This window comes from Chiloscyllium plagiosum, chromosome 12, assembly GCF_004010195.1.
Source record: "Chiloscyllium plagiosum isolate BGI_BamShark_2017 chromosome 12, ASM401019v2, whole genome shotgun sequence".
NCBI lineage: Eukaryota > Metazoa > Chordata > Chondrichthyes > Orectolobiformes > Hemiscylliidae > Chiloscyllium > Chiloscyllium plagiosum.
This window is the reverse complement of record NC_057721.1, coordinates 55,176,525-55,190,556: the sequence shown is the minus strand read 5'-3', so window position 1 is coordinate 55,190,556 and position 14,032 is coordinate 55,176,525. Positions and strand designations below refer to the sequence as shown.

The following is a 14,032-nucleotide window of genomic DNA, read 5'->3' as shown; positions in this document are numbered from 1 at the left end:
GTTCTCAGGGCTGAAGGATTCAAAGATTATGTGGAAAGCCTAAGTATAAGGTACTGGGTTGGTTAATCAAACATGATCATATTGAACAGCAAAACAGGCTCAGAGGCCTGCTCCTATTGTCTATGTTTTTATCTCCCAACTGCATGTCTACTCTTTATTGTTCCCCTCTTTGTGGTGCCTTACCTATTGTTGTGGACTGCACATTTTTCAATGGATTCCTTCCTCTCACACTGTGTCTGGCATGTTCTTCATTTACCTGAGGAAAATTCCCACTGATAAAAAGGAAGACGGTGTTTGCTACAATCCCCATCCCATAATACAGTACTCTAATTTGCTTTCTCTGTTACACAGCAAAGAGTTTGTTTGAGTTACATTCCTTCAGTAAAAATGGAAGTTTTGAATGCAAAAGTAAAATACTATTTGGCTCCAACCATAATGAATACACCCACACATGAATAATTTTAAAATTATTCTTGTTTAAAAATGTGTTCTCATCCATGTTAGAAAATGCATATTAATTTAAGGCAAGTATATAAATCTAAGTTTTCTGATATCACAGATTTTGAATCCCACGGTAACTAAAACCTGTTTAGAACAGATTTAATACATAGTTTATTTCTTTATTTATTTCCAGAAGGACACACATATGAAAGAAGTACATCTATTTCATTTTTTACAATGATTCGCTCAGGGTGTAAATTATGTGACAAGTAATGTGCTATCGTCATCTCCCAGGCATCTACAAATGCCACATTGATGCCTGTGAACATCTTTCTCATCAGGATATCAAGCTGGTAGGAGTACCAGTCACTGTTATACAGACTGACATCTCCTGGAAGGGCCTGCACATTGGCAGTCTTCAATACAACCACTGTATCTGGACTCCTCCCTTGTAACTGCAAAATTGACCTGCGGATATTCTGTAGTCTTCTGATGTAAACTTCCACTGGAAAAGTGCTGAAATGAGACCATAAGGTGATAGCTATGACCGTTCCCTTTCCTCCTTTAATTTCATCCAGTTCATTTGCAATGTAGTGTAGGTCCTGGCTCGAAACAGTGTTGAATCGGATTGGTGGGCCATGGGGATGATATTCTACCAGGATATTGTGTTCTAAATCCACAGCAAGATGAGGGCCTATGTTTTTTGGATTGTGAAGATCAAATATCTTGAGACCTAAAACAGAATAAAATTGTTTGAAATGCCATGCCACAATATTGTCGATGTTAATAGGTCTAAAATAGGAAGGATATATAATTTCCAAGAGACCACCCAAATGAAGCAAGATTTAAGCATGCTCATGTAATGAAAGACATAATTGTAATGTGATATCTTACAACAAGCACAGACCAACTGACAAATAATCATACACCAATATCCCACTAGTTTACTTCAATCTGTTAATCACTTATTCTTCTTTTACGTACAGGACATTGGTGAGGCCACATCTGGAATATCATGTTCAACTCTGGCTTACATGTTACAGGAAAGATGTTGTGAAAGATTTACAAGGATGTTGCCAGGTTTATAGGATCAGAACTTTAGGAGAGTCTAAAAAAGCTGGGGCTACTTTTCCTGGAGCATCGGTGGCTGAGAGATGATCGGAGAGAAGTTTATAATATTATTATGAGGAGCATGGATAGGGTGAATAGTCTATGTCTTTTCCCCAGTGTAGGAGAGTGCAAAAGTAGAGGGCATAGGTTTAAGGTGAGAGGGGAAAGATTTAAATGGGACCTATATTTTCACACAGAAGGTGGTGTGTGTAGGGAATAAGCTGCCAGAGGAGGTATTGGAGGCGCGAACCATTACAAAATTTAAAAGGCATTTGGATGAGTCTATGAACAGGAAGGACTTGGGCCAAATGCTGGCAAATGGGAGCAGGTTAATGTAGAACATCTGATTAGCAAGGATAAGTTTGACTGAAGGGGCGGTTTCCATGCTGTACATCTCTATGACTATGTTTCTTCATCTTAAACTGATGCACAAAACTAAACAAGCCTGAACTGCTGTCCTAGTTGCAATGCGCTGCCAATGCTAGCTCAGTTGTCTGGACAGCTGCTTTGTACTGAAAAATGTGTTGCTGGAAAAGTACAGCAGGAATGATTCCTGAAGAAGGGCTTATTCCCGAAACGTCGATTCTCCTGCTCCTTTGATGCTGCCTGACCTGCTGCGCTTTTCCAGCAATACATTTTTCAGCTCTGATCTCCAGCATCTGCAGTCCTCACTTTCTCCTAGCTGCTTTGTATTTCAGAGTGATGCTAGAAGCATGGATTCTATCCCTGAGAAAAGCAGCAATTGCTGGATAAGCTCAGCAGAGAGAAATCAGGGTTAACATTTTGGGTTAAGTGACTCTTCTCAGAACAATTCCTGCACTGGCTGAGGTGACCATGAGGGCTCTCCTTCTCAATCTCTCCCTTGGCCTGAGGCATGGCGGTGGTTTAACCTCAGGGTCACCAGGTGTCTCTCTGTAATGAGAGAGCAACCCTATCGTCCTGTAAGACTACAATTACCTTACTTGGTATTAGTTAGGCACAGTGGACTATGAAATTCAATTGCCTCATTCCTGATGAAGGGCTTATGGCCGAAACATTGATTCTCCTGTTCCTCAGATGCTGCATGACCGGCTGTGCTTTCCCAGCACCACACTCTCGACTAAGAAATTCAATGTTACTGATGTCATCTGAAACATTTTCTATCAGTTGATCACAGTTAACAAAGACTGTCGCCTTTCCTGCAACTAACACTAAATTTCTTCTCCACACCTTAATTCCTTTAGTCCCTGTTTGTTCATCTATTTGCCTTGCTGCTCCTACTATTTTGTTTTGTATTCCACTTCTTACACTTTGTTATTTCTATTTCAATCCATCTTTTAAACAATCATCTTCCTGCTTTTCTTTACTTTCATCTTGGATAATGTGATATTTATGAAAGAAATGCACATGCTGAATCATTTTTAAAACCCCAGGCAGTACAACAAAATGGCTGACAACAATCAAATGGATCAGATGTTGATGCCTGGTCCAATCAGGGAGAGGACAATACTGGATGGGGAAGGGAAATAGTATCCCAAGAGCTACAGCAACTCATATCATTGAGGGAAGTTAGAAGCTTGAGTTGGGAGGAGAGGCATTGCACAGAATGAGACTGAGGATTCACGGTTTTCACTTAGTGACAGAACAAACTTCTGACCCTATCGAGATGAATCAGAACAATCACTACGATTGCTTCAGACATGGGGACCCACTGCAAAGATTTACAGGTAAAAACAGAAGCTCAGGTCTGTTATTGGAAAGAAGGGAGGTTGAAGCCAGGTCTGGAACCTAGGAACATGGCGAAGAAGCAGTGAGGTGGCAAACTCTGGGATACTGAGCTGTAGAATCGTCAGATGTGTAACCATGAATGAAACGGTCAGAAACATTTTTAACTGAATAACTAGATTGATCATACCGCTGTCTCTGTTCAGTGCACCACACACCCTTAAGGAATCCATAACAGTTAGGATGCAGGTTGAACATTCACATATATGACTCACCTGCCAATCTCTCACAGTCACTTGTCAGAGTCTCCACATCTCCAGTTATTCTTCAATCTCAAATGCATTAGCCTACACATAATGCTAGATAATCATTGTTGATTTACCCTTGATGCCACAGCATAAGAACATATACAGCAAAACAGAACCAAAGCAGCAATCCCTAAAGCCTGCAGGAGAGATGGTGCTTCACATTGTGGGGCAGGCTCCAACCACACTCTGGCATAAATAGCATCACAGAGAACACTGGAGATGTCAGGATGATACTGCCTCGTGCCCATTCCCACTTCCCAATAAACCTTGCACTGCTACTTGGCATGAAATGCAAGATGCAGATAGTAGGATTATGGAGATCTTGCTTTCCATCTACTCTCACAACAATCCCTCTGCCCCCAATTGTCGGCTTTCAGATATTAAAGAACAGAAACCCAGAGAATAGACCAGGAGTAGGCCAATCAGCTCCACCATTCATTACGACAGTGGCTGATCATCCATCTCAGTAACCTCTTCCCACTTCTCCCCATGTTCTTTGATCCCTTTGGCTCCAAGTGCTACATTCAACTCCTTCTCGAAATCACATGACACTTTAGCCTCAACTGCTTCCTGTGGTAGGGAAGTCCACAGACTCACCATTCCCCAGATGAAGAAATATTTCATCTCCATCCTAAATGGTCTACCTCAGACTGTGACCTCTGGTTCTGGATTCCAACACAACACCTTTCCTGCATCTATCCTGTATAGTCTAGTTAAAATTTTAAAAGATTTCTAGGAGATACACCTCATTATTCTAAACTCCAGTGAATATCAGAGACAGCACGGTGGCTCAGTGGTTAGCACTGCTGCCTCACAGCACCAGGATCTCAGGTTCAATTCCTCTGTTCCACTACACACCTTAAGGTCCTACCATTCACCATGAAACTCCTACCTTGATTTGACTTTCCAACAGACAAGACCTTTCACTTATCTATATTAAACTTCATTTGCGATTTCTTGGCCCACTTCCTCAGCTGATCAAGGTCCTGCTGATAAACTTCCTCACAGTCCAAGATACCACCTATTTTAATGTCATCAGCAAACTTACTAATCATGCCTTGTCCATTCTCATCCAAATCATTGATATAGATAACAAGCAACAATGGGCCCAGCACGGACCCCTGACACACTGCACTAGCCACAGGCCTCCAGTCCAACAAGCATCCTTCCACTATTACCCTTTGCTTCCTACAATCAAGCCATTGTGTATCCAATTTGCCAGCACGTCCTGGATTCCATGCGACCTAACCTTCCAGAGCAGCCTACCATGTGGAACTTACTGAAATCCATACAGACTCCATCTACTGCCCTTACCTTGTCAACCTTCCTAGTCACTTCAAAGAACTTTAACAAATTTGTGAGGCATGATCTCCCACTCTCAAATTCACGCTGACTACTCCTAACCAAACCCTGTTTTTCCAAATGCATTTATATCTTATCCTTCAAGATCTGTGGTGAGTAAGTTACTTGAGAAGATTCTAAGATTACTGGTCCATAGTTCCCAGAGTTTTCTTTGCAGCCCTTCTTGAATAATGGCAGAACATTCGCTACCCTCCAGTCTTCCAGGACCTCATCCATGGCTAGCAATGATGCAAAATGCAATTTCTTCTCTCATCTCTTGCAGCGTTCTTGCATATATCTGGTCAGGACCAGGAGATTGATCCACCTTCATACATTCTAATACATCAACACCTGCTCTAGTGTGATATGGGCTGTCCCCAAGATATCACCACTAACTTTCCCAGGTCTTCATGTCTTTCTCTGTAGTAAACACAGTCTCATCAACATACTGTATAATTACAACATGATATCCAAGCCCCTCTACTCAAATCATTGCGCTATAAAGGTCACTATCATTTGCAATTTTACTGCCTACTGCACCTGCATACTTACCCTCAGCAACTGGTACATGAGGACACCCAATTCCTTTGCTCCTATGACACCCAGGTCGCATTGCACATCCCCCCCTCTCAACTTATGGCCATTCAGATAACAACATGCCTTCATGTTTTTTCTCCCAAAGTGGATAACCTCACATTTATTCATAATATACTGCATCTACCACACATTTGCCCATTCCTTCAGCTTGTCCAAATCAAAGTGAAGCATCTCCGCATCTTCCTCAAAACTCACCTTCCTAATCAGCTTTGTGTCATTGCCATCTTGGTGATATTGCATTTAGTTCCCTCATCTGTGAACAGCTGGATCCTAGCACTGATCCCTGCAGTACCCCACTGTCTGTCATTGGAAAAAGTCCCACTTATTCCTACTGTTTGTTTCCTGCTGCCCTCCAGTTGCTATCTATCTCAATAGACTATCCCTAATTCAATATGTGTTTTCATTTTACATGCTAATCTCTGTCAAAAACCTTCTGAAAGTCTAAATAAAACACATCATCTTGCTCCACTTCATGAACTCTAAAGGTTTATCCTCAAAAAATCCTGAAAGATTGGTCAAAAATGCCTCCTTTTCATGCTGACTCTTTCGGATCATGTCACTGCTTTCCATAGGCTCAACAATTAAATCTTTTTTAATGGTATTAAGCTGATTGGTCTACAATACCCAGATTTCTCTCTGCCTCCTTTCTTAAATTAGAGGGTAACTGATGTAACCCCCCCAATCTGTAGGAACTGTTCCAGAGTCTACAAAAAATGGAAAATGCCCATCAGTGCATTTGTTGTCAGGCCTTGGGGATTTATCGGTCTTCAATTACTCCAAAATCATTTCCCTAGATATACTGATTTACTTCAATTTCTCCCTCACACTAAACCCTGCTTTCTCCAACATTTCTGATGTTAATTTTGATGATCCTTTATGAACACAGAACCAAAGTATCTATTTTGCTCTCCATTATAAATTCCCATCTATGGGACCTACATTTGTCTCCAATCTTTTTTCTCTTCACCTATAGAAACTGTCTGCTCAATGACAGAAGTTAACAGTGCACTGCTGATGAAGAACTATCATCATTTGATCCAGCACTTGCAGTAACGAGTGTAAATATTGGCATTCTAGAGGCCAGCATAGAATCAAGAAAGGCACATGGTGAATTAATAAGGGTCAGCAGACTGCAGTCAAACCAGAGTAAAAATTACCTCATCTGCTAGCTCACCAGGGTGTGAGGCCAATATGTTCTAGACTCAAAAAAACTTTAACTCTGTTTCTCTCTCCACAAATGTTGCCAGACCAACTGAGTTTCTCCAGCATTTTAGGTGTCTTAAGATTTCCAGCATCCACAGTATTTTCCTTTTATTTGACAGATCATAGAACAATACAGCGCAGAACAGGCCCTTCGGCCTTCAATGTTGCGCTGACCTGTAAACTATTCTCAGCTCGTCCCCCTACACTATCCCATCATCCATGTACTTATCCAAGAATTGTTTAAAGCTCCCTAACGTGGCTGAGTTCACTACATTGGCAGGTAGGGCATTCCACACCCTTACCACTCTGAGTAAAGAACCTGCCTCTGACATCAGTCTTAAATCTATCACCCCTCAATTTGTAGGTGTACCCCCTCGTACAAGCTGACGTCATCATCCTAGGAAAAAGACTTACACTATCTACCCTCTCAAATCCTCTGATTATCTTGTATGTCTCTATCAAATCCCCTCTTAGCCTCCTTCTTTCCAATGAGAACGACCCAAGTCTCTCAGCCTTTCCTCATAAGACCTTCCCCTCCAGACCAGGCAACATCCTGGTAAACTTCCTCTGCAGCTTTTCCAATGCTTCCACATCCTTCCAGAAATATGGTGACCAGAACTGTACACAATATTCCAAGTGTGGCCGCACTAGAGGTTTGTATAGTTGCAGCATGATATTACAGAACTCAATTCCTCTACCAATGAAACCTAACACACCGTATTGCCTTCTTAACAGCACTATCAACCTGGGTGGCAATTTTCAGGGATCTATGTACATGGATTCATAGATCCTTCTGGACATCCACACTAGCAAGAATCTTTCCATTGACCCAGTACTCTGCCTTCCTGTTATACCTCCCAAAGTGCATAACCTCATATTTAGCTGCATTGAACTCCATTTGCCACCTCTCAGCCCAATTCCGCAGTCTATCCAAGTCCCCCTGAAACCTGTAACATTCTTCCAAACTGTCCACTACTCCACTGACTTTAATGTCATCTGCAAATTTACAAATGCATCCACCTATGCCTGCATCTAAGTCATTTATAAAAATGACAAACAACAATGGTCCCAAAACAGATCCTTGTAGCACACCACTAGTAACCGGACTCCAGGCTGAATATTCTCCATCAACCACCACTCATTGCCTTCTTTCAGAAAGCCAGTTTCTAATCCAAACTGCTAAATCACCCTCAATCCCATGCCTCTACATTTTCTCCAACAGCCTACTCTGTAGAACCTTATCAAAGGCTTTACTGAAGTCCATGTATACCATGTCAACTGCCCTACCCTCATCTACATGCTTGGTCACCTTCTCAAAAAACTCAATGAGGTTTGTGAGACACGACCTACCTTTGACGAAACCATGTTGACTATCTGAAATCAAGTTGTTGCTTGCTAGAAGATTATAAATTTTATTTCTTATAATCCTTTCCTACAACAGAAGTAAGGCTCAGTGGTCTAAAATTACCTGGGTCATCTCTACTGCCCTTCTTGAACAAGGGCACAACATTTGCAATCTTCCAGTCCTCTGGTACCTAAATCTATAGACAACGATGACTCAAATATCAAAGCCAAAGGCTCTGCTATTCCCTCCCTAGCTTCCCAGAGAATTCACGGACAAATCCCATTCAGCCCAGGGGACTTGTCTACTTTCACTCCTTCTAGAATTGATAACACTTGTTCGTAACCACCCTCGATCCTTTCTAGTCTAATATCTTGTACCTCATTCTTCTCCTCTACAATATTCTCCTTTTCCTGAGTGAAAGCTGATGAGAAATGTTCGTTTAGCACCTCTCAGATCTCCACAGGGTTTATACTCAACTTCCCACTTCTATCTTTGACTGGCCCTATTATTCTCCTTTATTCTATTTGCTAAAGACTACTAGTGTCCTCTCTTTGCTCTTCTTAACTCTCTCTTTAAATCCTTCCTAGCTGATCTGTAACTCTCCATCGCCTCATTTGAACCATCTTGCCTCAACAACACATAAGCCTCCTTCTTCTGCTTACCAAGAGATGCAATTTCTGTAGTAAACCACGGATACTTTACCTGATCACTTCCTCCCTGCCTGACAGGGACATATCTATCAAGGGCATGCAATATCTGTTCCTTAAACCAGCTCCACATTTCCATTGTCTGCATTCCCTGCATTTTGCTACCCCATTCTATGTGTCCTAATTTTTGCCTAATCATATTATATTTGTCCTTGCCCCATCAATAACTCTTGACCTGTGGCATGTACCTACCCTTCCCATCGCTAAACTCAATGTAACTGAATTATGGTCACTCACTCCAAAGTGCTCACCTACAACTAAATCAAACACCTGGCCTGGTTCATTACCAAGTACCAGATCCAGTTGTGGCCTTCCCTCTTGTCAACCCTTTGACATACTATGTCAGGAAACCCTCCTATATACATTGGACAAAAACTGGTCCATCCAACATACTAGAGCTATAACATTTCCTATCAAGGTTGGGGAAGTTAAAGTTGCCCATAATGACCACCCTGTTCCTTTCACTCCTGTCCAGAATAATTTTGTCAATCCTCTCTTCCACCTCCCTGGAACTCTGCCCACGCCTATAAAAACTCCAAGCAGTGTGACCTCTCCTCTCCTGTTTCTAACCTCACCTGACACTACCTCAGTAGATGAGTCCTCATCAAAAGTTCTTTCAGCCACCATTATACTAACCTTGACTAATAAGGCCACACCTCCCCCTCTTTTACTGCCTTGCCTATTCTTAATGAAAGATCGAAACTCTGGAACTTGCAACATCCACTCCTGACCCTGTTCTATCCATGTCTTCAAAATGACCACAACATCAAAATCCCAAGTACCTATCCATGCTGCAAGCTCACCTACCTTATTTCAGAAACTTCTGACGTTGAAGTAGACACACTTCAAACCAGCTTGCTGTCTGCCAGCATATTCCTGTGACCATGAAATCCTGTCCCTGTCCTCCCTACTCTCATCATGGCTAGTCTATGATTAAACCTCATATCCACCTTTATTTCATACCCCTTAACATCTTTGAGATTGAAAAATATTTGCCAGGCAGTTTCAAACATAATTAGACTAGAATTGATTGCTATTTGCAAAAAATAGAGTTTCAAACTATATCCCCACTTTGCATGAAGAAAAGTCTCAATTTTATTCTGAAAGGTCTGTGATTTTGAATGGAAGTGGTAAGCTTAACCAGTAAGTATCTTATGTCTCTAACATAGAACTCAAACTGAAACTGCTATTTTTACATGAAAAAAGTGGACGATTAAAATGTGTAATATTTGAAAGTAAATGCTGACAAATGTGCGTCAAGAATGGATCTAGTTCTATAGTTTACTGAGCTGTTTTCTGAAAAATAATATAATAGCAGAGGATGGTGGAAAGTACAAAATAAAAATTAAGTTAGAACACTAGAAGCTTAGTGGCAGAGAGCAAGTGCAGAAAGTCTGGGCATATATTGAAATCTCATCCAAATATGGGATGAAGTAGATATGCCAGCACAGGTTAAGTCCCTACCAAAGAAAACACAGTGTTGTCATTTCCCATGAGAGGGAAATTTAGGAAGAACATATTGTGGATTGTATTCAAAGTCTGTTCCTTCTACTGGAGTTCTTCAATGAGCTCAACAAGACTAACTGTACCTCATAATCACAGTCAATGTTGAGACATGCTAAGACTTTCATAGATTTTAGAAAAACAGATCATTCCACAGAAGAACACACCATGGACCTTAAATGGCCAATATGTTCTTTTTCAGGAATGATTCCCAGAATTGTTCAGAATACTCCAAGCTTTGATTCTTCAAGTCAGTGTTTTAGATACTTAAAACATGCCTTCCTACCCTATGATATTAAACCTCTTCAGATGTCCACTGAGTTACCCTATACAAAGTACCTTTTGTTTTACCCATGTTTGAAATAAAAAATTATCTGCATTGAAAAACATTTGCCAATTTTAACATTGCATGAGGGGTCTGGCTCCAACCTGGCAGAGACATTATATTGAACGTGGAGCTGATTATTGTGTGAGGGGGGCAGCGTCATGACATTATATTGAACGTGGAGCTGATTATTGTGTGAGGGGGGCAGCGTCATGACACCTTTTGCAGAATCCAGCATGATGTAATGTCTGGTGACTGTTGTCTCAGTTTCAATATCAATCACAAGATAAAGTACCCAATGTTTCAATGCTGCAACTGAAGCTCAGGCCCAGAGTGCTGTCATGTAAATCCAAAACTGGTATAACCTTCCACAAAACATACTCATTACACCTTTACTAGCACCCTTTTAGCAAGGCATGACATGTGTTGTGAAGGAACTATTCAGAAGCAAAGCACACTGTCACTTTGAGACCTTAGGTCTTCAATAGTAGCGACACAAACAACACTATCAAGCCCAGTTTCAGTGTCTGTGACTGACTGATAACAGTATGACACTCATTCTGAAACACTGCCAATACAAGCTGAAATTGTTAAAATGTACAGAATTAAGACAATCTCAGAGGACCTCATTTTGACCTTCAAATTGAAAATGTACACTTTTCCACTTGTACTGGTTTGTACTGAAGGATGTTTGGAAATATGCACACTCACAGTCTATAGCATTCACCTTTAACTAACAGATGATACTGGAGGAGTGTCAGAAAGATATTTCCTATCTTCATTCGAGACGGACAGAAACAACAGTCTCAAAGTATGGAGCCCCGACCCAGACAACTGGTATTTGGTGCCCCAAGCCAGTACATGACCTATGGTTTCCCCATTCTGGTCCACTGCTCAGACTTCCAACCTCAATCATGATGCACAATCCAGGTCTTCTCACTGCTAATACAGGCATGAAAACCAACAAAATATTCCTGGGAGACAAAACTGAAGATTAAGAGTTACCTATTTCTCTTTGCCTTGCCATTGTGACCACTCCTCACTCCCCTAACTTTCTGATTAATGAGGGTCCTGAGCACAGACCTTAACTTCATTGAGTCTGTCAATATTCCTCTGGGTGAGTGAGTAATGGTGGGTGTGGCGGTGCTGGAAATTCTTAGCTTTGTTAACAAATACTTTGTTTGGGTAAGTGTTATTGCAAGCACTTTCCCAGCTCCTACCACTAGGGAAATCCTTGAAATCCTGAGGCAATAAAAAAAAGGATTAAAGATGGATCAAAACAGATCTCTAGCGACTTTTCCTGCTCATTGCAACAGGGAAATGGCCATGCCCTTTGCTCAAAGGACAAAGGAATCAATCATTAGAACTTACGTGCAGAGAACATCTTCAAATAAAATTGCTGGGGAGGTGCCGGTGTTAGACGGGTGTGGACAAGGTCAGAAGTCACATGACACCAGGTTACAGTCCAATGGATTTGTTTGAAATCATAAGCTTTCAGAGCACTGATTCTTCGTCAGGTGGAGTGGAGGGATGGGAAGCACACAGGCACCATTGTACGACCCTTTGATCTCTCTGCCTCTAAATTCTGTGCCTGTGCGCTTCTCTTCACTCCACCTGACAATGCAGCAGTGCTCCAAAAGCTTGTGATCTCAAATAAGTCTGTTGGACTATAACCTGGAGTCATGTGACTTCTGACCTCAAATAAAATTGTTAATAAAATACTCAAAGATAGATGATGTTATGTTTGCAATACATATTTTTAAACATTTCATACTGAGTGGATCAGAAAGGTATAACAGCAGACCAAAACAATTTCCCAAGAGGATTTTGATCTTTTTGATCAGTTCACCTGCATTTTTATTGGATGGTGCGTCACTTTAGATATTTTTCCTAAATCTGGAGGTATTTTCTAATTGCTTTCCTTATTCAGATGTATACTTTAGCCAATTATGTATAAATGTCATGTACATTTAATCCATGAAACATTCTACATGCAAGGTCAGTAGGTAAATACAAGTAAATAACTAGATTAAACAGACAACAAAAGACAAGCAGGCTGAGATTAAGAAACCCAACCTGGAATGAATTCAGTCAAATATTCAAACCACTGACGAACAGTGGAATCTCCAAACAGAAAGACACTTTTTCCATGAAGACAGTCTGTAATCTTTGCAGGCGTGTCAAAGCGGTGAATATTGCAGGTTGTTGACATCCACTGGTCCTGATAATAAAAACCAGATGGTGACACCATGGGCTGTCCCTGGACACATGCTCCAAGAGGTGGAGCTGCAAATAAAGACAGAAATCACAATACATGACACATCCAGCAATCAATACATTTTCAAAGTTTCAATTATGGCAAATCTTTAAATTTAACAATGTGTTTAGATATATTTTACCTGCATGAGGTGAAGGCTCCACCATTATATAACCTGCGGAACTGGGTAATATAGGCCTCTTTATGTTTATTGCACTGAAAATGCAAAGATGTACCACATTAAACCAGTGCATCACGATAAAGACCGACATGTACAGGAGGCAACCCAAATTTATTTTTTAAAGTAAAAGCCTAAACCTACACATCAAGAGACAGTTAAATATATAAACCTTTAACTCAAATTTAAATTCATAGATTTTACAGTTAGTTATCATTACAGACCAGAGGGGAGGGAGGAGTTTTGGATAATGCACCTCAAAGCAGGTTTCTCTAGACATTAATAGCAGGAAGATTTATTGCTCAACAGCCAGCCAGTTTAACAGGAAACTGCCCTGTTTTGTAGGAAAACCAATAGCACAAAACCGTAGCAAAAAAAAAAATCTGACAGCGGATGGGGCCGGAGATATTGCAAATGACGGATCACAAGATCAGGGTGGAGAAAGAGAACGAGTAATTAGGGAGAAAAGTAGAGCTCACAGGAACGGGGCCAGGAATGAAATTAGCCGGGGGGGAGCCATAACTTGGACATAGAAATAATTGGATCAAATAATCCTGGGGAGAAAAAGTAGGTTAGTTTATTGGGCAACAGGAAAAATATTTCTGCACCTCCAGGAACACAATCAGTAACATAAAAGGCACTAATCTTTTGGATATAGCTCTTGCTGCTTTTACCTGCTTGATTTCCATTCATGACTGCAGCATTAAATACCTGGTTTTCAGCTGAAATTAAACTTGTGAGCTCTGTGTAGGTTGTTAGTGTCAGAGATCTGCAAGGTCTTTTTGAGCAATCACTACTCCTATGCAAGATTATTCATGGTATATTGATTTTTGTTCTGCCTGGTATTCTGTATTTCACCCAACAATACACCTAAACCTCATCATCCATAGGGAACTGGAGCACTGTCCTCCTGAGAATGACAAAACTCCAGATACTGCTGTAATGGGAGTTCATTACCTATCACACAGGAACTAGAAGTACTGAGTGATCCATCAGGATTTGTCAAGGGAATA

General features: G+C 40.9%; 1 protein-coding gene across 3 annotated transcripts in view; it reads right to left on the bottom strand.

The window, feature by feature from the left end:
* Window positions 1–595: 595 nt before the first annotated feature.
* LOC122555275 (NXPE family member 3-like) overlaps window positions 596–14,032 on the bottom strand; it is a 43,931-nt gene continuing 30,494 nt past the window's right edge. For all 3 annotated transcript variants that reach the window (XM_043701106.1, XM_043701105.1, XM_043701107.1), the window contains 3 exons: window positions 12,984–13,057; window positions 12,661–12,870; window positions 596–1,174 (listed from right to left, as the gene is read on the bottom strand). In XM_043701106.1, the coding sequence (XP_043557041.1) occupies window positions 621–1,174; window positions 12,661–12,870; window positions 12,984–13,057 (838 nt within the window). In that variant the 3' untranslated portion in view covers window positions 596–620. The remainder of the gene's footprint in view (window positions 1,175–12,660; window positions 12,871–12,983; window positions 13,058–14,032) is intronic.